At 45.4% G+C, this 23,117-nt stretch overlaps 1 protein-coding gene and 1 pseudogene across 1 annotated transcript in view; both read right to left on the bottom strand.

The window, feature by feature from the left end:
• Positions 1 to 201: 201 nt before the first annotated feature.
• Positions 202 to 23,117, bottom strand: part of LOC107971351 (myomegalin-like) — a 55,490-nt gene continuing 32,574 nt past the window's right edge. Inside the window, 17 exon segments of the mRNA XM_063797782.1 lie at positions 202 to 347; positions 1,032 to 1,083; positions 1,978 to 2,024; positions 2,329 to 2,467; positions 3,554 to 3,697; positions 4,639 to 4,865; positions 5,432 to 5,548; positions 7,583 to 7,672; positions 7,675 to 7,821; positions 10,758 to 10,882; positions 11,581 to 11,770; positions 13,267 to 13,386; positions 14,049 to 14,180; positions 15,379 to 15,630; positions 19,745 to 19,948; positions 21,944 to 22,096; positions 22,743 to 22,966. Coding sequence (XP_063653852.1) covers positions 202 to 347; positions 1,032 to 1,083; positions 1,978 to 2,024; positions 2,329 to 2,467; positions 3,554 to 3,697; positions 4,639 to 4,865; positions 5,432 to 5,548; positions 7,583 to 7,672; positions 7,675 to 7,821; positions 10,758 to 10,882; positions 11,581 to 11,770; positions 13,267 to 13,386; positions 14,049 to 14,180; positions 15,379 to 15,630; positions 19,745 to 19,948; positions 21,944 to 22,096; positions 22,743 to 22,966 — 2,509 coding nt within the window.
• Positions 16,992 to 18,024, bottom strand: LOC107971349 (small ribosomal subunit protein uS12-like; annotated as a pseudogene).

The raw sequence follows: 23,117 nt of genomic DNA, 5'->3' as shown, positions 1-23,117 counted from the left end.
CTGTTGAGAGGCAGTATCCCAAAACCTTCTATGCAAACTACGCATCTTTTGCTTAGTGCTGGGCCAAGTGGACCTTGGCTAATGGTATTCCATAGCTGTCAGAAAGGCTTTCTGCCTTTCTCCCAGCTCCACCAGGATACATCTCTGACTCCCTCTTCTGGACCCTCCAGTGGACTTGGAGGAATGAGGCCCAGATGCTCCTCAGCAGATAGGTAGCTGCACAAAAGGGGGACAGGCCAACCTTTCCTGCTGTTTTAAGGACTTCTGGTGGCTGCGCTTCTTGCATGGTTCCTGGAAGGCAAGGGTCACAAGGCTGGAGTACACGTCAGAGCCCTTAGGGATTTCACCTGCAGACAAACATAAAACAAACCAAATCAGTGTATATTGCCAGGCCCTACTGATGGCTACCTGAAGCAGGAGTGAGAGCTACATGGTGACCAAAGCCAGGAGCATGGTGAGAGCCAGTTAAGAGGATGAGCTAAGAGCATGCGCTGCAGTCTGGAGGAGCAACAGGTGCCCGAGGTTAGGGGGAGCCTCCCACCTCCCTGTGTGCTGAGATCCCTGCTCCAATTCACTGCACACTGGGTGGCTGGATCCTACCACTCCCTCTTCAGGGGCCAGGTGACTCTCCAAATCACTTTGTCTCAGCAGAAAGAGGCCTTTGCCATCTCCGCCCAAGAAAGAAGTGCTTAGCGTGAAACATGCACATACAGAAACAGCCTGTTGTAGGAAGAAGAGGACATTTTGCAGGGAAGTCCTCTGTTAAGTTTATGTCCAGTCGCCATAATGAGGGTGTGGAGGGGCCAAGTCCACAGGGACCTCAGAGCTCAACTAAGTCCAGTTCCATCTTTGACAGGTGAGGGTGCAGCAGTCTCACAGAGACTAAGGGACAAGCCAAAGCCACACAGCAGTTAGTGATAAGCCAGGGATTAGAACCGAGGCCTCGGGTCCTTTCCAGTGATCTATGGGAGGTGGAGGGGAAAGCTTCCACACTGGAGAAAGCCAGTGGATACTAGAGATTTTTGGGTTACCTTTTCTGGGACAGGAATAAGGCTTTACAGAGGCAATCCTGTAAGTGCTGCTCTAAAGAGGCTCAGGAAAGAGAATAATTATCAGAGAAAAATAAAAGGGAATTAGTGAAAAAATTAAAAAAAAAAGAGCAAGTTAAACTGGCCCAAGTCATTTTCACACTATGGGGATCAACATTCTCTCAGGTTATGGTTTAGAAACATTTCTAGGAATATGCTGAATTGCTTATGGCAAAGCTTTGAAGTTCACATTAAAAGGTTTAGTTTCTGATTTTTAACCATTTCATATACCTCAAGTTTTTCTTCAAAGCACTTCCTAGGGAATGATGAACACTTAGTGTTTTAAGTAAATGTAGATAATGTCTGGTACATATGTAATATTTTTCCCATGAAGGTTCAGTTGTTATTTAACAAATTCTCTTTTAGACCAATGAGACCCAACAGATCTCTTTTGTCATGTTACTTAAAGATACAGCAAAATCAAATTGCTGTTCTTAACCCAGGAGTGTGCAGTGAAATCAGTTTATTAGGTTGCAAATTGCTTTTACTTTTTCATGAAGAGTAGAACACATAACTGGCCTCAAGATCCCTCTACCAAAAGCTCATTCAGAGGCAGACTCCTGAATGTCTAATGACTTCCAGAGTGAGCTGAATTGCATTTCTCCAGTCTCCTGACCTGGCATCAAAGAAGAAAAATTGGAGTAAAATGGAGAGATGAGGACAATGTGAGAGTGAACCAAGATACAGGGGCAGGAGCTGACGGGGTGGGAGGGTGATGGGAACAGAAACTATCAGGAAGCTCACTGAGGACCTGTGATCTTGCAAGTGGACTGAAAATCTTCTCCTGGAAGGCCAAAGCAGGCCAAGCATCACCTACAAGATCTGCTAACGGATGGTGATGGGTGGGGGACAGGCTTGGTGCCTCTGACTGGTGCAGTAGTTTCCTTACCTCTAAGTTAGTCCTTGCCTTCTTTAAAACATCGTGTGTTCTGGCCTCTGAAACAACAAAAGAGCACCACAGAGTAGAAATCACCAGCAGAAATTAACCCTATTTGCTTAGCGTGAGAATTCTAAAGCATTTATTTCTTTCTAGCTATTCAGTTTGGAGTCTCCTTCTATCCACCCCGTCCTCCCCTCCCTCTGCATCCACAATTGCTCGTGGCACAGGAGGTTTGGGGACATCAAATCAGTCTCCACTCCCAACATCTCCAAGCCCACCTGGTCACTGCTCATCAGCAGCACAAGTGCGGCATTGGGAAGACTGCCTGTTTCTTCCCCCATTCCCTCTCAGGGAACCTACGCTGGCTGACGATGAACTGCTTCATGCTCTCCTTCTGTTGGTTGGTGGTCTTCAGACGCTCAGCTGTGCTCTGAAGGAGCCGCTCCTGTTTGGATACTTTGGTTCTCAGTTCCAGAAGTTCCCTTTCTGTTGATTCTCCCTGGATAAGAGGAACAGACTCTTACTGAACAGGCAGAAGGCCTAAAGCACCCTGTGCTTTGTGGCTCTTTCCAGTTCAAAGAAGGATTCTACAATCTTCTCAACCCTCCTGAACTGGATTTCCTCCTTCACAGCCTCGAATACCTCCAGCTGAGGACAGTTTAGGATGAGGCCATTAGGCAGGAATAATGAGACTCTGGAATTCCCCATGCAGACTAGCACAGGCCTACACACCTGTAGCTTAAGAGAACCTCGCCTCAGGCTGGTATCAAACTCTCAACTCTGAAGAGGACCTTGCTTTAGTCCTGATATCAGTTCTGTCACTCTCCCTTCACAGGTAAGATTGAGAGTTCAGAAGTGTTATGCTGGGGAGAGAGATCTGGACTCAGGCAAGTTTGCAAGTTTGTAAATATTTGTGCCAACATGAAGATGGCACAACACCCTCTCCCTGGAATTAGCATAGTTGGATCCAAAAGGTATTGGTGACATTGACCTGGAAGTAGAATCCCTGGGGAGGGGATCCTGAAACCTGCCTACACAAGGGTCTGCCAATCAGAGTTAGCCTGAGCTCTGAGCAGATCCTGAGGGGAGGCTGACTTTCCCCAGGCCTGGTCCAGCGATGCCAGCTTAAGTTGTATGTTGGGATTCCAGGCAGTGGCTAAAAAGGCTCAGTCTCATGGGGCATTCTGTGATCATTTGACCACGGGACCTGTGGGGTGGGAGATGGGTGCTAAAGCTTTAACTGAATTTCAGCTCATCCAAACTTCAGAGAGGTAAAGAAACTGAACATTTATGGATTGCCAGGGTTCTGATGTCTCCGCCTTCTCCACACTCCTTCCTCGTCTTCTTTGATTTCTTATCCAGGGGTCAAGGGGCTGGTGGGGAATGGGATGTATTTAGAGCTGCAATGAAAGCAGCCACCAAGGGTCAGAGATGTCCCTCCAGGGACACTCCTCTAAGTTCCTGTCTATCCCAATTCACTATGTGGCTCCTGATTTTCTGGAAAAGCTGTGACATTGAGGAGACAGAACAGTATTGGAGGGCAGGAGAACTGGGTTTGAACCAAGAAAGGACACTGGCATCTTACCACTTTGCCAGGCAGCACAGGGATGTGGGTGCTTGGCAGGGCCGCTCTCCAGAACATGGTGAGGAGGGAAGCCGACTCCTCTAGGGCATGGTGCAGGGCACTGGTGCTGCTCCGAAGCTCATGAATGCCTTTGCTGCCTAGCACCTGGGGAAAGGTAACACCACAGGAGCGGAGAGATTACTTTCTTCCCCCTGCTTGGGCTCAAGCTTCCTTTGTGAGTGAGGCGCAGAACATGGGCCTGCTTGAACCTGTGAAGCCCTTGCACAACCATTTGCAGCTCTCAGAACTAAGGTGCTGCTCCCTTTACCAGGAATGCCTTCCTCCACCTGCAGAACCCATAAGGCTTTCAAAACTCACCCCCCTTGCTATGTCCTCTATGAACCTGTTACCTTCCTTGCCTGAGATAAATGACCACATTTGCATTGGCGCTCTCACGGCACAAAGGATGACTTCTCATACTGTGCCTGTAGACCCGTACTGTGCTTATCTACTTGGGTGTGTGTCTTGCCCTCTAGTGTGGGGGCTCCGTGGAGGCAGGGCTGTCCCTATGCATCCATGGGTCTCCAACAGCTCAGACAGCACAGCCACTGGTGCCTGGTCTCTCTCACTGGAAAGGTGCTCTGAGAAGCTTTGCTGACTACCTTCCCTCCCCGTATGCAGTCTGCACAAGGAAATGCCGTGGCTGTCAGGCTTCTCACCCCTTCCACATGTGGGGGCCATACACCTGCAAATCCTTCAGTTTCTGTCCATCCCATTGAGTTGACTCTGCCCACAGATGGTCATGTGCCTGCATGACTATGGTAGATAATAAGCTACAAAAGGCTGCTAGGCAATGCCACGTGTTTCTGTGTGGCTGAGGGGAAATATCCAGTCAGCTATATATGGAACAGAGCAGAACTCACAGTGAAAATAGGAGATAGAGAAGAAAGGGCCTGGCTGCTATGCATGGAAGAGGAAGCCTCAGATGTTGAGAGATGCAAAGCATGGAAAAAAACAAAAAAACAAAAATGGTGGGAGAAGGAGTTAACATCAAAGGAAGAAGGGGCACAAGGAAAGAGTGCACCTAAAGCTTCAGGTGTGATTACCCCTGTGCCTTGGGCTTCAAGGCCAGGGAAGCTGCACGCTGATCTCACAAGAGACACTATCTTTTTGACCAGCAGCTTGCCCTCTGCAATCTGCTGTCTTAGGGCACTGTAGTCATCAATGTGGCCAATGACACGGTGGCCATGCTTATTGGCAAAGGAGCCATCAGTAGCATCACCCTCCAGCTTGCGAGGGGTCTTCAATACTGGAGAAGTATCAAAACCCAAGCCTAAAAAAGAAAATGACAACACAACAGAATCTTCTGTTATTCATAATGATATCCTCAGTTTGCTCCAACTCAAAAGAGGTAGGGAACAAGAAAAGGACGAGGCTGGGAACAAGAAAGGAAGCCTTGGAATTTACAAGGGTGGGGTAAAGTCCATAGAGATCTTCTGGCTTCTATATATTTTATAATCTTTCTTACATTATCTCTTAATGATAAATTTGCCAGGAGACAATTTTTTCCTTGGCAAATGAAATAGGATGAATCATAATAAATAATAAGCTTCTGGGTAGAGAAGACACAGACAAGGAAATCAAGCTGGATACAGAGAACATTTTCAAGAATGGAGAGATTATGGTGCAATGAAGCAAGAACAGCAGTAGGAAAACTACAGGAGGATGAACAATGGCAAGAAAGGCAGCCACAGAAGGTGCAGGGAGTAGGGCTAAAGGCCTTGGGGCATGCAGAGAATACTGTCTAAATACAGATAATATGTTTACAGACAAGAAAAGGTTGTTTGCATTAATCTCTTTCCATCATCAGTCCCTGGGCCCTTTAGTTGCCATATTTACCATTTGCTCTCTTGATTATGGCTGTTTCTGAGCCAGGAGTAGAGGAAGTCGAGTTGGGGAAGACCAGAGCTGGGGAATTCATACCAACATCCCAGACTGGAGGGGACACAGCTGAATCTAGGGGGTAAAGGCAACCACAGTTTTCAGGAGCCCTGGAACACACTGCACATGAAGCACATGCACACCTAGCCATCCCCACTGAGACCTAAGGTGGCAGGACTCTCCTCTTACAGAATTATCCATACCCCACAAGCAAAAGCAAAAGCCCATGAGTCACTGAGTTCAGAGTGTGTCCATTCTTCAGAACAAAAAGGTATTCCTTTAACTGAGGGGTGTTCCATGAGAAAGTAACCTCTAGTTTGAAAAATTATTAGGTATATTTTTATAAACCGAGTCTTGAGTATAATTTGTGTGTGGTATCTAATAAGATGCCCTGTAACTAAATGTAATATGTATAAATATACATAGTACATATTAAAATCTAGAATCAAGGAATGAAGGAATGAATGGATTCATGGGGGACTAAACTCAACATTCTAGTCATCATTCTGATGAGGTAATACTGAAAAAAATTGACTTGTATGAGAAGAACGGAGAGAGAGGGCTTGGTGGGTTAACATTGTCTTGCTGGAGACTAAAAAGCAACCCTATGGTGGAGGAATTGGAAAATATCACAAAGAAGGTAGAAAAGGTCCTGCTCAGGCAAGTGTGGCCCAGTGCCTGCTTTCCAGCTCAGGCCTCGGGGGTGCTAGAGAAAGACGGGCAGGGACTACACCAGTGGGGCTGAGTCTTGGCTGCTGTGTGGGAAGCCAGTGAGAGGGGAAGGCCTGGTTAGAAGGAAGAGTTGGAGACATAACTGAACACCACAACCATCAGGGCAGTCCAGAGGAGGGCAAGGTGTCCAACTAATGTAAGCTGAGCAGTTCCTGGTGGTCAGGTGGTTTGCTTGGCGGCCCACGTGTGTTTTTTTATTGAATTGCTAAAACAGCATAATCATGTTATTGTCACCTTCATTTGACAAATAAGGTTACTGTCAGATAAATAAGCATCTACAAGAACCAGAGAAAAATAAAGATTAACATGATCCAGAAATAGCTGGCAGGAGAGTTTGAAAGCTCAGCTTTAGAGAAACTGAACAGAAGTGGTTCCTGATTTGAATAAAATTGAAGGTATGGCCATGGAGGTGAGTGGAGATGGTGTACTAAATGGTGTATCAAAAGGAGAAAAGGACAGAGGAAGTAGAAATTGAACGATTTAAGAGACTAGGGGGACACCACTGACACTTCAATGAAAACTGGGAGAAGTGAGATTGATGGGGGATATTGAGAAGAGAAGGGGGACCTGGTCAAACACGCCTATCTGAAAAGGCAGGCAAGGGGTGGGGTAGAGAAAGCGAATGATGGCCACCCGAAATAAATCACCCACCATCCAGGACTTCCCCAGAGCCCTGTTTCCTTAGGGGCAGGAACATTTTGCCACACAGTTGAGTTCCCCACCTGTGAGGGAAAGGGGGACTAGAGAATCTGGGAAGGTCAGCAATACTGAGACAGGGCACAATGAGCTGGAAGGAACACAGACTGAAAATCACAACATCTGGTTCTGATCCTGGCTTTGTCTATAACTTCTCTAAACCCTCGCTTGTCTGTTAATATCTCAAGACCTAAGTTTTCTTATGTGAAATACAGAGACAGCAAAATCTGCTTTACTTCAGATGAAATTATATATGTGAAAACACTTGGCTAAAACTAAAGCACCAAGCAAATCCAAGCAAAAGATATGAACATATACAGCTGCTAATTATTGAGCAATTCTTAGTGTGCCAAGCACTTGTAAATGATCTCATTTAATGCTCAAAATCATATAAACTATATATTGTTATTATCCTCATCTTAAATATGAGGAAACTAAGGCTTAAACCACTGAGACTTTAGACACCTTGCCCAAATCAAACGACCTATAAGCGGTAAACTCAGAATCTGGAGCCCAGTCTGACCTAAATCCCATGCTTTCACTCAGGCTGCTAGACTAGAGCATCTCTGATTTCAACCTGACCCTAAGGAGCATGGACCAGGCTGATTGCACCTTCTGCCGCAGACATCCTGGTGATCTCCCCACTGGCCAAGGGCTTTCTAAGTCCCTTTTCCTTCCTACCTTGGAGGAGCAGCTGCTTGTTTCCAGAGTCAGCGCTGGCTGGGAAGTTCTGGTTAATGGAGGAGGGGCTGAGGCTGGCTTTGCCAGCAGGCTATCCAGCTGCTGTTGCAGCTGCAGTCACAGACAATTGTTCCCCTGAATGCTCTGCTCCAGCTGCCCTCTCAGAGCTCATACCTCTGCCACCAGGTGGCTCAGGTCACTGCTCAAAAGGATTTGGTGACAGGCATCCAGGCTGTAAGCTAAGAGAGAAGAGGAGTCTGGTAACATTGACCCAAGTATTTCCAAGCACTTGTCAGAAGCCTCCTCTGTGACATTCTTTTCTGCCAAGGACCCCACTATCATCTGAGTCTCATGTAACCCATCTATGATGGAGATGTCACCATTTCTGTGTGTGGCCTGGGGATGGCACTGAGCTAGCACACATCCAGTCTGAAACTTCCCTGCGGCTTAAGTTACACACATGCACCTATAGAGCATTTGATTGGCAGATGAAGATAAGTCCATGGTAATCTTAGTCCTGTAGGCTAAAGTATAGGATCCTCCAAGGTAGAAGGTCAGCACTGAGCTAGAGAAGGGTAGGGGATGAGGGAGAAAGAGATTTCACGGTCTCCACTCTCAAAAATGAGAGGAGAAGGAGGAGGCCTTTTGGTAGCATGTGAGAATGCGAGTTGGGCACCTTAGATGAGGGATTATAAATAAATGAGTTTTTCAACGTCTTTCTCTTTCTCTCTTTCTATATATATATGTGTGTGTGTGTGTGTACATATATATACAACTATATATAGTGTGTGTATATATATGTCACGTGTGTATATACATGTGTATATATGTATATATACGTGTACATATATATGTACACGTATATATACACACACACATATATAAATATATATATGTACATATATTTACCTCCATTCACCACATGTAGTCTATTTCTTTGTACTGGGGATGAAGAGATCTAACAAATATTCTATAAGGCCACAATCCCTTATCTGAAAACCTTAAGGCCAAACAAATGTATTTTGAAAGGTAAAATTTATTTTAGTTTTTAGCAAGGCAACAGAGTGCATATATCATATATAACATGTACCCAGTTGCATGTGAGCCACAATCCTTAATCAAACATGTAACTATTTCTGCAATGAGCTATGTGAATATTCTAAGTAGATAAATAAAGACTTATGACTATCCTCTTGTCAGATCATCTAGATTTTGTCACTAAATGAGTATTTGAAAATTTTAATTTGGAGATCTTACTGAATTTTGAAATTACAGGTAAGAGATTATGGAGCTTTAGTGGTTGTAGCTTTGAAATGAGTCCTAAAAGGCAGGGAGAAAAGCACGAAAGGAAACGTAGCTCAGGATGAAGTAGTTTTAGAGATGTTTTAAAATCTATCTATATGCTTTCATCTTCCCAATAGCACCTTATATTAGACTGTCATCCCTTAATGTACCAGAATATCACTAGACCCCTCCAATAGTTTCCCAGATTCTAATGCCTCCCAACTCCAGGACATCCCCTGAGACTTAGCATCCTAAAGTTCTCTTTTCATCATATGCTTATCTTCTTTGAAAAAGAACAGACTTAGTTTCATTATCTACTATACAGAATGTCAACTTTCACCCTGACCTGTGAGCTTTCAAGATTTGGTGACTCTGCTCCACCATCCTGACTTCTCACTCCCCCAATCCCAAGCTTCTCCTATGGGCAGGCTGGTCCCACTGACCCAACACTCACCATGACTATGTACTTAAGCTATTCTCCCAGCCTGGTGAGCCCCCTCTATTTCTTCAAGTTCCAGTTCACCTTCTCTTTAGAAAATCAGGAAACTAAATCAGGATTTATGATAATTCCAATCTAAATTCCACTGCCCTTCACTCTTTGTTTAGCCCTCTGGAGGGACATAAAATAGAGTTCTTTTTCACCTGACTGTTCTTCAAATATCCGAAGCCAGTTCTCATGTCCTCAAGATCTTTTGAAAGCCTAAATTTCTTTAGTTTCTTTGACCAGTTGGAGATTTCTGGTCCACACCATTGTGTGCCCTGTCTTCATTATGTTCCCTAGTGTGTCAATGCCCTTTTCAAAGATAGTGCCCCTTAATCTAACAATATTTTAGACATGGTCTCCACAGGCAAACATCACACTTACACTACTGTAGTGTCAGTTTGAGCTGGCATTTCTAGCAATCTTTGGCCTATGCCTTACTTGTGTGAACATGTTTCTACCAAACCCCAAACCCTCAAGTCCATGAATGGCTGCCTGTCCTATATTTCTACCCTCATCTGTTATTTCTACCACTGATATTTTTAATTGAGCTCAGGATTTTGCTTTTTATCTTTGCTAAATTTCATGACATTGATGTCAGTCCTCTGTCCCAGCCTGCTGTGACTTATTCACATTATGTTTTGAGTACCCTTCTCCATTTAAAGAATGAAGAAATATATCAAAATTCTCAAATATTAGATTATTATTTCAGCAGGCAGCAAAGTCTTCAATAAATGTCCTTAATATTTAAATCCAGGATTGAAATTTAGGTCCTTTTAGTGGTATTTCTATAAGGGTTTTTTGTTTTTGTGTCTTTTAATTTTCTCCTGTGGGCAGGCTGGTCCCCACTGACTCAACACTCACCATGACTTTGTACTTAAGCTATTCGCCCAGCCTGGTAAGCCCCTGTATTTCTTCAAATTCCAGTTCACCTTCTCTTTAGAAAATCGGGAAACTAAATCAGAATTTATGAAAATTAAATGAAAGGGCAATAAGCTAAGAGCCAGATGTCACTAGGGAAAGGGTCAGGGTGGGAGCAGACTGCCTGCTGCATTGGGCTGAATGGGTTGTCAGTATGTATTACCGACAATATTAAAGGCCTTTTCAAATGATGATATCATTAGGACAGTTCTTTTGCTTTAAAAAATGTTACAATCTAGACATTGTTAGGAATGTCTAGATTTTCTTAAAGTAATTAGGAATGATCAGGCTGGATCTTGCTAGTGCCACAACCTGTCCCCTTGGGCTTTGTGTATGAGAGTTCCTACTGGGAGCCCCAGGCTCGGGTGGCGGTTTCTGAGACAGAACTCTGTAGCTTCTCATGATCTCCACAACTCCCAAAGGAATGACCTCACTAGCATCCTATGCAAGGGCAAAAAGCTCATGGGGTGAGGGGAGAAGAACACATACCTTTCAGCCCCTTCTTGGAATTGCCATAAAGTGCCTCGTAGATTTGTAGCTCTGACTGGAGGGACTCAAAGAGCTGCTGTTTCTCTTCACACTGTTGCTGCAGGAGAACCAGCTTGTGCTGCAGTCTGACCAGGGAGAGGCAAGGCCCACTGAGATGGCAGAGCCACTCAGCCACACCAGAGCAACAAGCTGAGAGCCAGATGTCAACTCAGGGGGTCATAAAGGGTTATGGTTAGGGTTACATCTGAGCCCCAGATGTCAACTCAGGGGGTCATGAAGACCATCACTTATTTTGCAGATGTGGAAATGGTGGCTGAGGGAGGTCAAGTAACTTTGCTTGAAAACACACCATTACCTACATTAGTTCAGAGCAGAACAGACGCACCAGCACAGTCTCCTTACTGCTCCTACAGTGCTCTTTGCATCCTGACAAGCAGTTACAGGGCTTATGCTGGGACCAAGCATCACAGCCAGTATAGAAGCTTCCTAGGTGATGGTGAGACTAATGTCCTATATGTAATTGGAAACATAGGAACCCTTCTTTTTCATGTCTCTGATATACTGAAGACTTCTATAACAGAGTTTTACTCTCTCAACTTGAGAGGGACAAGGCATTCCCAGAGAAGTCCTTTCTTCTGCTCAAAGCACCCCACCCCCTCTCCACGCCCCGACTGACACACAAAACTCAGGAATAGCAGAGGGAACATTGAGGTTTCCAAAAGAGGACACCAATTGTCTTGCCAATATCCCTTCTTATAATGTATGTAAGAATGAATGTAAGAATGAAGAATGCTGCCTTATCTGTCAATGGGTCCCCTCTTACCTGGAATCGTTTTCCTGCAGGGAAAGACGTTCCTCCCTGAAACGGAAGACCTCTTGCTGCTTCTCCCTCAAGTCTTCCAAAAGCTGCTGCCTTTCCACCTTCTGGTGCTCCAACTCCTTTTCCAGCTCTTGAAGGTGGGATCGAGATGACAGCAGAGCCTCCCTCAGGCTTTCCGTTTCTTGGGAGTGCTCTGGTGAGAGGAACACAGGAAGACTGATTTATTATGATGGGGCCAGAGCTCAGCAGGAAGATGACCCCAAGCACATCCGCCCTGACAAACAGAGCTAAGGAGCAGGGAAGGAAGGCCCTATGTTGGTGGGAAGAGCATGCTGGCTCAACATCCCCCACAGTCTGGAGAATGGTGCCTCTCTCTCTTTGCAAAACACTTCATTCCACTTATTTAATCTGTCCTACCTTGCTCTTAGAGAAATTCTGCTTTCTAATGCTCACCACTTTCCAAGTGCTCACATACCATCTGTTCAATAATCCATTCTTGAATTTTGACAAAGATCAACGTCAAGATTTTTTTGGAATGTATCACTTTCATTATTTTGAAAACTGGGATATTTGTTCTTTTTTGAACTTGCAGCACTTCTCTGATCTTCACAAGTTGTCAAAGATTATTGAAGGGACTCTAAAAATACAGCTGCTGGCTCAGTAAGTCCTCTGGGGAAAGAGTCACCTGAGCCTGGCAAATTGTACTCGTTTAAATCTTTTACTGTCTTCTCACCTGTGAGGTCTGTTCTATTCTCTCCAAGCATGCAATGGTAGCTTAGTAGTTCTGCCCTCTTTCTTATCTGTTAACTTTTGTTATTGTCCCCCAGCAGTGACCTTTCCTCTCAAATCTTCTTGCTAATACAGAAATCAATTAATTAAATTAATTAATTAATTTAGGTGGCTAATTTAGAAGTATCTGTTGGTGGCTTTTTCCTTTTCCACAAGCATTCCTTCATTCTGAGCTTAATCCTTTTGGATACTACTCTCAGTCTTTTTATGGCTGTTCAATAAATATTTGTGAATAAAAATACTTTGTTATTGATAATATATTGATCTGATCAAGTAGACCAACACCAAAGTCAGCTGCCTCCCAGCCACACGAGAAATGATGCCCACCTGTGAGTGCCCCCTGGCTAGTGCTGGGAAAGTGCTGGGGGGCATTTGCTAGTACCACTCGGCATGGAGTCATAGGAGTACTGACCAGAGAGGGGCCCTGAGTCTATGAGTGAGGGACGTGGTGAGGAGGCAGAGGGATAGCAGAGCAGGGCCAGGAATGACACATGCTGCTGCAGTAAAGTCTGGAGAAACTTGAGAGGGAAGATAGGCATTCGCACTCCCTCCTTTATTGGTTCCAAATCAGTTGTGAGTGAAGGGAGGTAGAACATATACCAGACTGGTATCCAGGTTGATAGCTCGTGACTCTGGATATATGCAGGTGGGCTTGTACAGAAATGATGGATTTCTTAGAGCTCTTCGCTCCCGGGGACGAGGAGTCTGAGGGGCCAATAGTTGGCACATCTTAGAAAGCAGCCTTCTCTAGACTGAGAATAGCTGTGAGTTTGGGTTGGTGGATCTGAGTAGCTCTGTTACCTCTACCTTCTTTTGTTTGCTTCTCCAGTTGGTGGTTAGTGTGGCCAGGGAAGAAAGAAACTTAAGAGTGACCACAATTTGTGGGTTTTGACCACGTACCTCTGGAAACATGACTCAGTTGAGCCTGAAGTCTTCGATTTTCTTCCCTGAGGACTCTGTTCTCATTGCAGAGCTGAGGTATGGACTCCAGACCCTGACTGTAGAACTTAGAGGTGGATCCTGTCCCAGAAAGTATACATTTGGGTAACAGAAGCTTCCAAAAGTTTCCCATTCTTTATCTCTCAAAGATACTGCCCCAACCCAGCAGAAAACCCCAAGGACTGAAGGCCTGGCCCTGAATGAAGCATGGGGGGCTGGGTACATGTTTTCTGTGTGCCTCTTCTCAGTGGATTCTTTGCATGCATCATCACATGCCGTAACTGCAATGGTGCAGGAGGCTCAATCTCCCTAAACAGCTGCTGCTGTGGTATAGGCAGGACAACAACCTATGGAAAGACTGGCCTCCACGTGACAGCAGCTTGGAAGGAGAGTGCAAGGAGAAAGGCCACCTTGGTAAAGAGGCGAGGGTAGAGGTGGGAGGACCCTTACAGACCTGGTTCCACCACTTATCAATCACACAACAAAGGCACAGACATCAGCAGTATATAAGCAGATTAAGTATGGGGTGAGAAGTCAGGTGACTCTGGGCATCAGACGTAGTTCTGCCTTAAAGAGAGTTACTCTCTAAACTCAGATATATTCAGAAAGTAGGGATGACAGTACTTGCCCACCTCCCTTGCTGGACTGTTCATAAGGAGCAAGTGAAGTAAAGAATATCTGTGAAGCTCTGCCTAAAGGTTCCTAAATAGAGCCAGAAACAGGAAGGTCTGGGCCTCTCCTACCACTTCCACATGCAGTAGAGGTCAGCCGGTGTTCCACTTGCTCCCATAGGCGGTCATTGATGCAGATGGACTCCTCCAGGCGCTGGTGCAGGTTCGGGATTTCACCAAGATGCTCTTCCAGCAGGTCAGCCCCTGCAGCCAAACCACCAGGACATGGAGAAAGGTGGGAGACGGAGAATCCTGGTTACTGATGGGGGTGGGGCTCAGCCAGGGGCCTTGCAGCAAGACCTGTAAATATCACTAGCCTTCTGCCAACTGTGTCCTCTCACACGGACACCCAAAAGAATGGTAGTTTTGTTCAAATAGTAAATGTGCTTGCAAACACATAACAGTCACTTGCTAAAAAATCTCCATGGGCCTCCTCCCACACAGGGGTCTTGTGAGAGTTCCACATGTTTTAGAAAAATAACTGAGAGCTCTGGATAAGGCCTGCCTAGCATCTGGAAAGGTATGGCCACCTCCTGGGTGTGACTATGAGGATGATAGGTGAGATCTCACTCTACCTTTCTTCTTACTGACACGTGAGCGAGCATTCTTTAGCAAGGGACAAAGCCCTTCCTCCCACCCTTAGAAAGAAGGCCTAAAGTAAAAGTGTGTGATCTTACACTCACCCTATGCAGTTAATGACTGACACTGAATGCTTCCCTGAAATCACTTTTAATATGGAAGATGAAAGAATAACCTGGAAGGATCTAGAGATCTGAAGGCAGATTAGAGAGGGGACAACACCCCCCCCACCCTGCCAAACAAAGGAAAAAGATGCAGAAAAGTCAGAGGGATGCTTACACCGGACATTAACTGCACCATTTTGCTTTGGGCTCAGTCTTTTCCTGAAAATTACAATTGTCTTACTGTTGGAACTGAGTGGCATCCCAGCATTTATGAGTTTAGCCATACCTCTCCACTTGCTGTGACTGAGTTTTGTGCACAGGATATATGTGCAGGGTTTGGGAGCTGCACCCTTGCACCCTTTCCTGTGACAACTCCTGACTGATGGAAGAAAGTCCCGTCTATGCCTGGCATTCTGGAGGGGTCTAAGAGAGTGGGCTGCAAAGAGGCCAGGCTGCAGAGAGATGGAAGGATATGAGTGTGAGAACACAAGGGGTGGGTCCCTGACTTTCCCATATCCCTACAGAGCACTGAGGCCCTGGGCAGGAGAATGAAGAAATGAACTTGGAAAGGACTGAGCCCTGATACAGCTCTTCCATTTTCTACCCCTCACTCTGTGAGCCAGGGATGGAGGAATGAAACAGTCCAGCCTGGGTAGGAAAAGAGTAGACTCCGAATGAGACTTCTTTTCAAAGGCTGCCATCTTTACTTTGTGCTTTACCTGTGGGTTTGGAGTTAAGCTGGTACACAGAGGAGCCTGAGGATAGGTCCCCAGATACACTCCCTTTCTGAGGCCTCATCATGTCCCACTGGCCACTGCTGCCCAGGTACCCAGGCTCCAGGATTCTTCCTAGTTCTATGGTGTCCCTAGGAGGAGAGTGAGGCTGGGCAGATTTGAGGTAGTGGGAAGAGTCAGCTTCCAAGTCATTGCTTGGCAATGTAGCTGTGGAAGCAGAAGGAAGAGTGCTGGCACCTGGGCAGAAAGAAACATGAGTAAGAAGCAAATGGGGTGTCAGAAGGGAAGGATTTGCAAGGAAGTGTGTGATTGCTAAGAATAGAGACTAAAAGGAGACCCGTGGAATGTCAGAGATCCCAGTTCACTGTGGTATACCAATTAAACTAAGGCTCATAACCTAGAGGTTGCAACTCTCACCCTTTGCATTTCCTAGCAGGAGACACAAGAGGTAGAGAATAAAGTATCTTAAAGTCATCAGTATACACAATGGAAAAGTCCAGTGGCCCTGCTCCTGGCTCCTACTAGAATCCTTCATGACAGACTCCAAGGAAAGTTCTAAAAGTAGGATTCACTCCCACAGTTAGAAGTTGTGAGTGCAATGGAATACAGGATTGAGCTTACCTGTGAACACGAACATCTGTTTGTCTACATGTACTTGCCTTTCCCTGAAACTAACCGGTCAATATGTCCGTTCCACCTTGGAGTTTTTCAGAAGAGAAAGGGGACATGAAATCAAGCTGGATATGGTGGCCCTAGTTCCTCCAGACTGAAGAACTCTTTGCTGAGGCTGGGGAAGGGTCTATGTAAGGCAAGTATTTATTTGGATCCCATCCAACAGGACTCAAGGAGCTGCAAAATGTCATCACTCCTGTCTAAAGAATCATTGAATACTATTCCACAGAGGCAGGTAGGACCTTTCATTTCATAGGCTGACACTTTCATAGACCCTTTGAAATCACAGGCCTTTCCCTTGAGCCCCATCATCTCCACTTCTTTGCAAAAAGAAGCCCAGCATGGGGGAGATGGGGAAAGAGGTGGGCAGAGACACAGTTTAGAAGAAAATTCAGAAGCCTGCTTTCTTTCAGGGATTATGAACATGGGCAGCAGAATAGACAGGTAGCTCCTCCTAAGCAACAGGAGTGAGGTCATTGTTTCTTCCAACCAAGCCAAACTCCTCAGAGGGGTTAGTGTAATTGCCACTTGCCAGTTTTTAGCCCCACTTGTAGCTGGTTCTCAAATTTGGGTACATATTGGAATCAGCTGAGAAAGTATGGAAACATATACTGATTCCTGGATTCCAGAGATTTTGCCTTAATCAATATGGGATACATCTTGAACAATGGATGTTTTAAATTCATTCTAGGTGATTCTAATAGGCAGAAGTTTGGGAAGTCTTGTCATGAGTCTCTCCTCCAATTGGCAAAATACTAGATGTTCATTAGGATCACTTAGCTAAGGAAGAAGATTAAAAATTTAAGCACCTACATTTTAGAAGGGAGGCAACAAATACATGATTTCCTACCTCTTTCAAACTGCCTTCAACCCCATCCGAACACAAGGCAAAGGGGGAAATCAGTGGTTGTAGATAGCCAGCTTACTTTTTTTTTTTTTGGCATATGAAAATTTATTACTACAATGTTTTCACCATTAATATTTATGATCTTGGTCTTTCCTTCTTGCCTTTGTATAGGGCCAAAAGAGAAACATTGGCTACTTTGACAACCTTAAAGTGGACTCCAGGAATATCACCAACAGCATGACCTTTGCGACCAAATCCAGCAACCAGAACTTCATCATTTTCCTCAATAAAGTTCAAGCAACCGTCGTTGGGTACAAAGGCTGTGATTTTCTTGCCATTCTTGATCAGCTGGACCCTTACACACTTCCTAATGACAGAATTTGGCTGTTTGGCTTCAACTCATACTTTTTCCAACACAATTCCTTTTGCATGAGAAGCACCTCCAAAAGGGTTGGCCTTTAGGGCTGTGCCCAAATGAGCTTTCTTATACTGTTTATCATGCCACTTCTGGTCTCGTCGGTGACTACGGAGCTTCCTAGCAGTACGAAGTCCACGACACTTGCCCAACCTGTCGGCGCCACGGGCCTGAGCGAAAGAGTCAGCTTACTTTTTAATCAAGGCCATGTGAGGTTTTAAGTCTATCAGTAACAATGATCAGTATTCTCATGCTCCAGTTCCTTGGCCACACAATACACAGCACATACTCTAAACCATGCAAAGATACCATACAGACTCTTGCACAAGACTTTAACCCAGGGACCTGAGAGGCCACCATGCACCACTGTCCACATGGAAAATTGGCTCAAAGCAAACAATGAGCTTGGATAAGCAATGGTCCCTTGGAGAGGACCTTAACTTCAGGTGGAGAAAGAAAGGGCTACAATCTTCCTCATCTAGGCTGGGACCATTCGAATTCCAGTCAATGGCTTCAGACTTGATGTAATTCCAATTTAACCCAAAACGACAGACCCCTTTTCAGGGACAGTGCTCTCCTTCCATCCTTCCCTTTGGGCAAAGACAAATGTGGAAAGATAAAAGGAGGCAAGGGGAAGAAATGGAAGCTAGAAAATACTCTTGCCATCTGTCATGGGGTACATTTGTTGCCCATCCATTGTTGGTGCCAGAACTGCTAAAGTAACAAGTTTTAGGTCAGAAACACCAGCAGCTCCTACTGGTCTCTAAAGAGACGGAAAAAATTGTTGCAAGGAGTCCCCAGAGTTTGATCAGCTGAGCTCGGCCTCATACTCTAAGCAGGATGGTGACAAAGCCTAAAATTAAGCTGGATATGGTGGCCCTAGTTCCTCCAGACTGAAGAACTCTTTGCTGAGGCTGGGGAAAGGTCTAAGTAAGACAAGTATAAGTAGAAAAGGTATAACAGAAATGTGAAACCTGGAGCAGAAGACCAGATTCGAGCCCATCTCTCCCACTTATTAGTGACCTTGAACAAGTAACTTCACTTCTCTGAGTTTTTTTTTTTTTTCTCTCTCAGCTTTAGAGTTCCCTGCACTAGACAAAGTATCCATTTCCTGGGTTGACAAAATAAATAGGCTAGGCCGGGTGCAGTGGCTCATGCCTGTAATCCCAGCACTTTCGGAAACCGAGGTGGGCTGATCACTTGAGCTCAGGAGCTCTAGACCAGTCTTGGCAACGTGGCAAAACCCCGTCTCTACAAAAAATACAAAAATTAGCCAGGTGTAGTGACACACACCTGTAATCTCAGCTACTTGGGGGGCTGAGGTGGGAGAGTCGCTTGAGCCCAGGAGGTTGAGGCTGCAGTGAGCCGAGATTGTGCCACTGCACTTCAGTCTGGGTGACAAAGTGAGACCCTGTTGAAAAAAAAAAAAGAGGAAGAAGGAAAGAAACAGGCTGGTCCACATGACATTTGGGGCTACAGGGAGGGGGACGCAAATTCTTGGCTATTGTCTCGCATCACTGGAAACTGTTGGCATGGTGACCCTATCAGTCTCTGGCTCACCTAAGCTTATTTACAGGCACAGAAAGTGCCTGACAAATAAGTTAAAGTTCATTCAAACTGCTTTCTAACTGTTGTGCTTAAGGTACTATGAGAGAGCAAATTCATGTGAAGGTTTGTCATTTTTTTCTAAGCTATCAGTGACCACCAGCACACTAAATTTATGATGAGCATCCAGCCTACAAATACATCAAAGCACTTTCTAAAAGGTGACTGTCCACAGTCTACATAACTACATGAGATCAATTATCTTTGGGAATCAGAGGATGGGATTCACAGTCAGATGCCATAGCTGGTGCTGTGGTTCTAAGCTGTCTATGTGTCACCTGTCCCAGGGCAGGGATGAACCCTGTGCAGTAGGAAAAGGGGCTCATCATTTCCTCTTCTGAATCCCTCTACTATTATCCTTTTTGCTCCAACCTAATGATGTCAGGAACTGAACTTGATTAACAGCATGTCACAGCAGAAAAATATAATAGCCACACAAAGGAGTCCACTGAATGTGGCCAACTTTTTCTTGGCCACTTCATCCTGCATAGGCAAAGCATAACATCTCTCTCCCACCCCCTACCAATGAGCAGTCCACCAGTCTGTCAGGGATTCAGCATACTTGGTGGTATCCAATACTGTCTACAGTGTGAGAGCACCAGGTCTAGAGCCTTGTGAACATATCTACCTGTTAACTGATGAGACACACACACCACAGAAATAACAGTAAATACATTTCCAAAAAATAAGCAAGCAGAGCTTTCCCTCACTCTTCCATTTGTAACGTGTACCCGTGTTGTTTTTTTAAACTCTGCCATCCAGCCCAAGCCATGCACAACAACACAGTGTGGGGCTGCCATTCACAAGCACACAAATGCAGAAGTGCTCAGTTTCTCCTAACTGCTTCTGCAGCATCTGCAGCTCCTGCTGAGCCTCAGCCAAGGAGACCACTGGTGTCTCACAGCAGCCAAGGAGGGGAGGGCCAGTGGGGCTGAAAGGCAGGAAGCTGGATGGAGCTGAGGGCAATGGTGCCTGAGGAAGGCTAGCCAGCTTGGGTATGGAGTGAAATTGAAAGCCTAGGAACAGAAAGTTAGGGGGAAAAGAGACATATCATCAAGAGAAAATGAGAGAAAAGAATGGGTAAAAGATTGAGAAGGTAAAACCATTCCCTGACCAGATATCACCCTGCGGAGTGGCTATCACCTAGTGTGGTACAGGATGAGACAGCCAAGGGTGACCATTGCTACCAGAGGCTGGCCTGGCTGACCTTCCCTCTTTTCCCCTGCCAGGGCTATCCTGCATATATCCTCTGTGTTCATCTTGAAAGCAATTGGCTAAAGAAGGTAAGGTGGCATTATTGAGCCCCACCCCAGCAATCCTGGACATGGACAAGTCAGAGAGCCTGAATGCTCTCAGGGGACCCTGGGGCTCTGCTCCCAGCATGTATCAGTCCTTGGCCCTCGGACAAGACTCTTTCTCCACCTAGAACTCCTGACAGCATCAGGTCCCATCCTGAGTAGGAGAGATGTGAACAAAGGCTGTGGGGAAATTTTCATTACTAGTGCATGCAGTTCAGGACTCTGATGGAAACAAACTTCAGAATTCTAAATCAATGTGTTCATTCACCAAATTAAAAATAGATGCTTTGGTAGAGTGGCTTAGACCAAATGGCTTGCAAATCCTTCTGGGCATTTAAATCACATAGCAAAAACTCTTAATATATGTAGATTCTTTAGGCCTTCTTGATTCTGTCTAGGCCTTAATGTAGACTTACAGAATTATAAATTCTTGGAACAGGAAATTTGCATAAAAAAAAGTCTTCCCTGGTGATCTTTAGGCAGCCCATCTACAGACAGGTTTTTAGAAACCCTGGCAAGGTTCAATGTTTAAAATTGTTTCCTCTTCCCTAAAAGAATTTAAAGGGCAGGTAGCCGATGGAGAGGGAGCAGAAACCAAGGCTGACCCATACAGAATGTCTAATGTAGAAGACAATGATTACATCCTAAAACACATCCCAATGGTGCTGGCACCATTTCAGATCAATACTGCAAATATACTCAAATTGCCAGGAAACACAGCCCAGGCATTCTTTGAGGAGGCATTCTGATTTTAAAATCCTCTGTTCTTTACCTACTGCTCTGTTTGAACCCAAAACATTTAAGCAGATGTCTACAAGTCTGGAAGCACAGCTTTTCCTCATGATTCTGGTCCAGCTGCTGCCCACTCTGGCCTAGAAACTTTGAAACCAGGCTCAGGAAGCATTGGAACACTTCCTCTTCCTTAAGATTTTGGTTGAACTGCCTTCAGGGAAATGAGGGCAGCAGAACAAAGCACTGTGCTTTCTGGGAGCACCTCTACTCAAGTCAAACCTCACAACAAACCACACTGAAGGCAGCCAGCCAGCTATGTTGGGAGGTAGGAGGGGAAGACAAGGTTTGCCTTTTCCTTGCCATTCCTGATACAGGGCTGTGAATGAGCAGTGTACCCTCCGGCAACTAAGCTGGACTTGTAAATGAAATGCACTTCTTTAACTGCCCCCAAGATATGCATTATGTACATATCAAGGACTGCCAATCCATTTATACATCCATTAATGGTAACGTACTATGAACAGAACCTTGTCTGAGGCTGTTCTCACCATCCTTGGCTATGAAATAAGTAGCACCACCTCTTGCAGAGGATCTCCATGCAGATTTAATGGGTAACACACAGTGGATCGGCAGATGTGAATTTCTTTTCATCCTATGGCTGTTGGAATCCTGGGAGAAACATTTTGCTTTTTTGCTCCCAGGATAAAATGAGAGAAAAACCAATAAAGATATTTCTTTTTAAATGATTAGCCAACTACTAGTCAAAGCTGATATGCAGATCAAAACCTGATGTGGATTACTTATTTTCTAAAATATTTTCTTAAATCAGACACAATTGGCAAATGAGGGTAGTTTCTTGATTCTGTCTAGGTTTTGATGCATTTAGGCCCCTAGCAGTCCAAACCTCTGTCGTTGAAGAAAAGTCAAACAGGCAGCAGAGAAAGAGGAGACGAAGCGTTTGCCCCATTGGCTGCTGCATACCTGAATGGGCCTGGTTGGCCTCCTTGTGGGGATTCTGGGGAGTTGGCAAGCTGATGAGGTTGCTGTTGGATTCGGCCTTAACCCCCTGAGATGCACTGGTTGATGATGGTTTAGAAGACAACACAGCAGAATGACTCGAATGATGGATGGAATCTATAAAATCCATGAATGAAAGAAAACATATGATGTTCTACAGAGAACTGGAATCCTGGCCTTATATTTACCCAGGGGTACCAGGGCTAGAGTCTTGCTTTCAGGGAAAGAACCAAGCACAAGCACTGTTAGCAGTGTTCATTTTCTTGCTTGCAGACAGCTCCTATAGTGAGGCAAACCACCTTAGGGATGATAGTGGTGCTCTGAGCTCTGAAACATGAAAATGGCAACTCCAAAAATATCAGGCAAGACTAGCAGCATCTGTGGACACCCACGTATACTTAGGGAACACTGCTCAGGAATAAGTAGCAAGATCATTGTAGGAGAGATGAAGGAGGTTTTCCATCTTAAAGATCTATCCGACAGAGTCACTGAGGAAGAAGAGTCTGCCGTGATCTTCTCACTCTCCCCACAATGGCTCACCTTGTGCCCAACAGCATGCACATGCCCATGGAGGCCACGGTGACAGAGGTAACTTGTAGAGTTAGGAGCAGAGCAAAGATCCTGATCCACTGGTGCCTGTGCATGGCACTTGGCCCCACAGCCATGTTCAGCCTGATACACACCATGGTGGAGCTATAAGGCCTGTTTCCTCACATCTCCACTCAGTCTAGACAAAGACAGTACCACCCAGAAAGGAGGCTACCTGAGTGACCGGGAGAAGCTTTCTTCTCTTCATAGTGTGTGTACTCGCTGGCTATGTCCATGTCAGAGCAGGCTTCCAGCTCATCAGACAGTAAAGAGGTGTTGCTGAGAGAGCGGTGGGAGTCAGACAAGGCATGGCTGCTGGAGGGTGTGAGGGACCGAGCATCCAGCTTGGCCTGCAGGACTTCAATCACTTTCTCCTTCTCCTGCAGCTCCCTGCTGAGCCTGGTGGGGAGAAGGGGGACAACAGGTAAAACCAAGGTCACCCAAACCAACCTGTCCTGACCATGGCTCATAGGAAAAGCCAAGTGAGCCAAGGGGACCATGCCTGCAGAGAATAATAGAAATAACCCACCTCTGCTTAGGGATGGAGCGT

The sequence above is a fragment of the Pan troglodytes genome, chromosome 1, assembly GCF_028858775.2.
Source record: "Pan troglodytes isolate AG18354 chromosome 1, NHGRI_mPanTro3-v2.0_pri, whole genome shotgun sequence".
In the NCBI taxonomy this organism is placed as follows: Eukaryota; Metazoa; Chordata; class Mammalia; order Primates; family Hominidae; genus Pan; species Pan troglodytes.
Note: the sequence above shows the minus strand (reverse complement) of the source record. Positions and strands in the feature narration are given on the sequence as shown.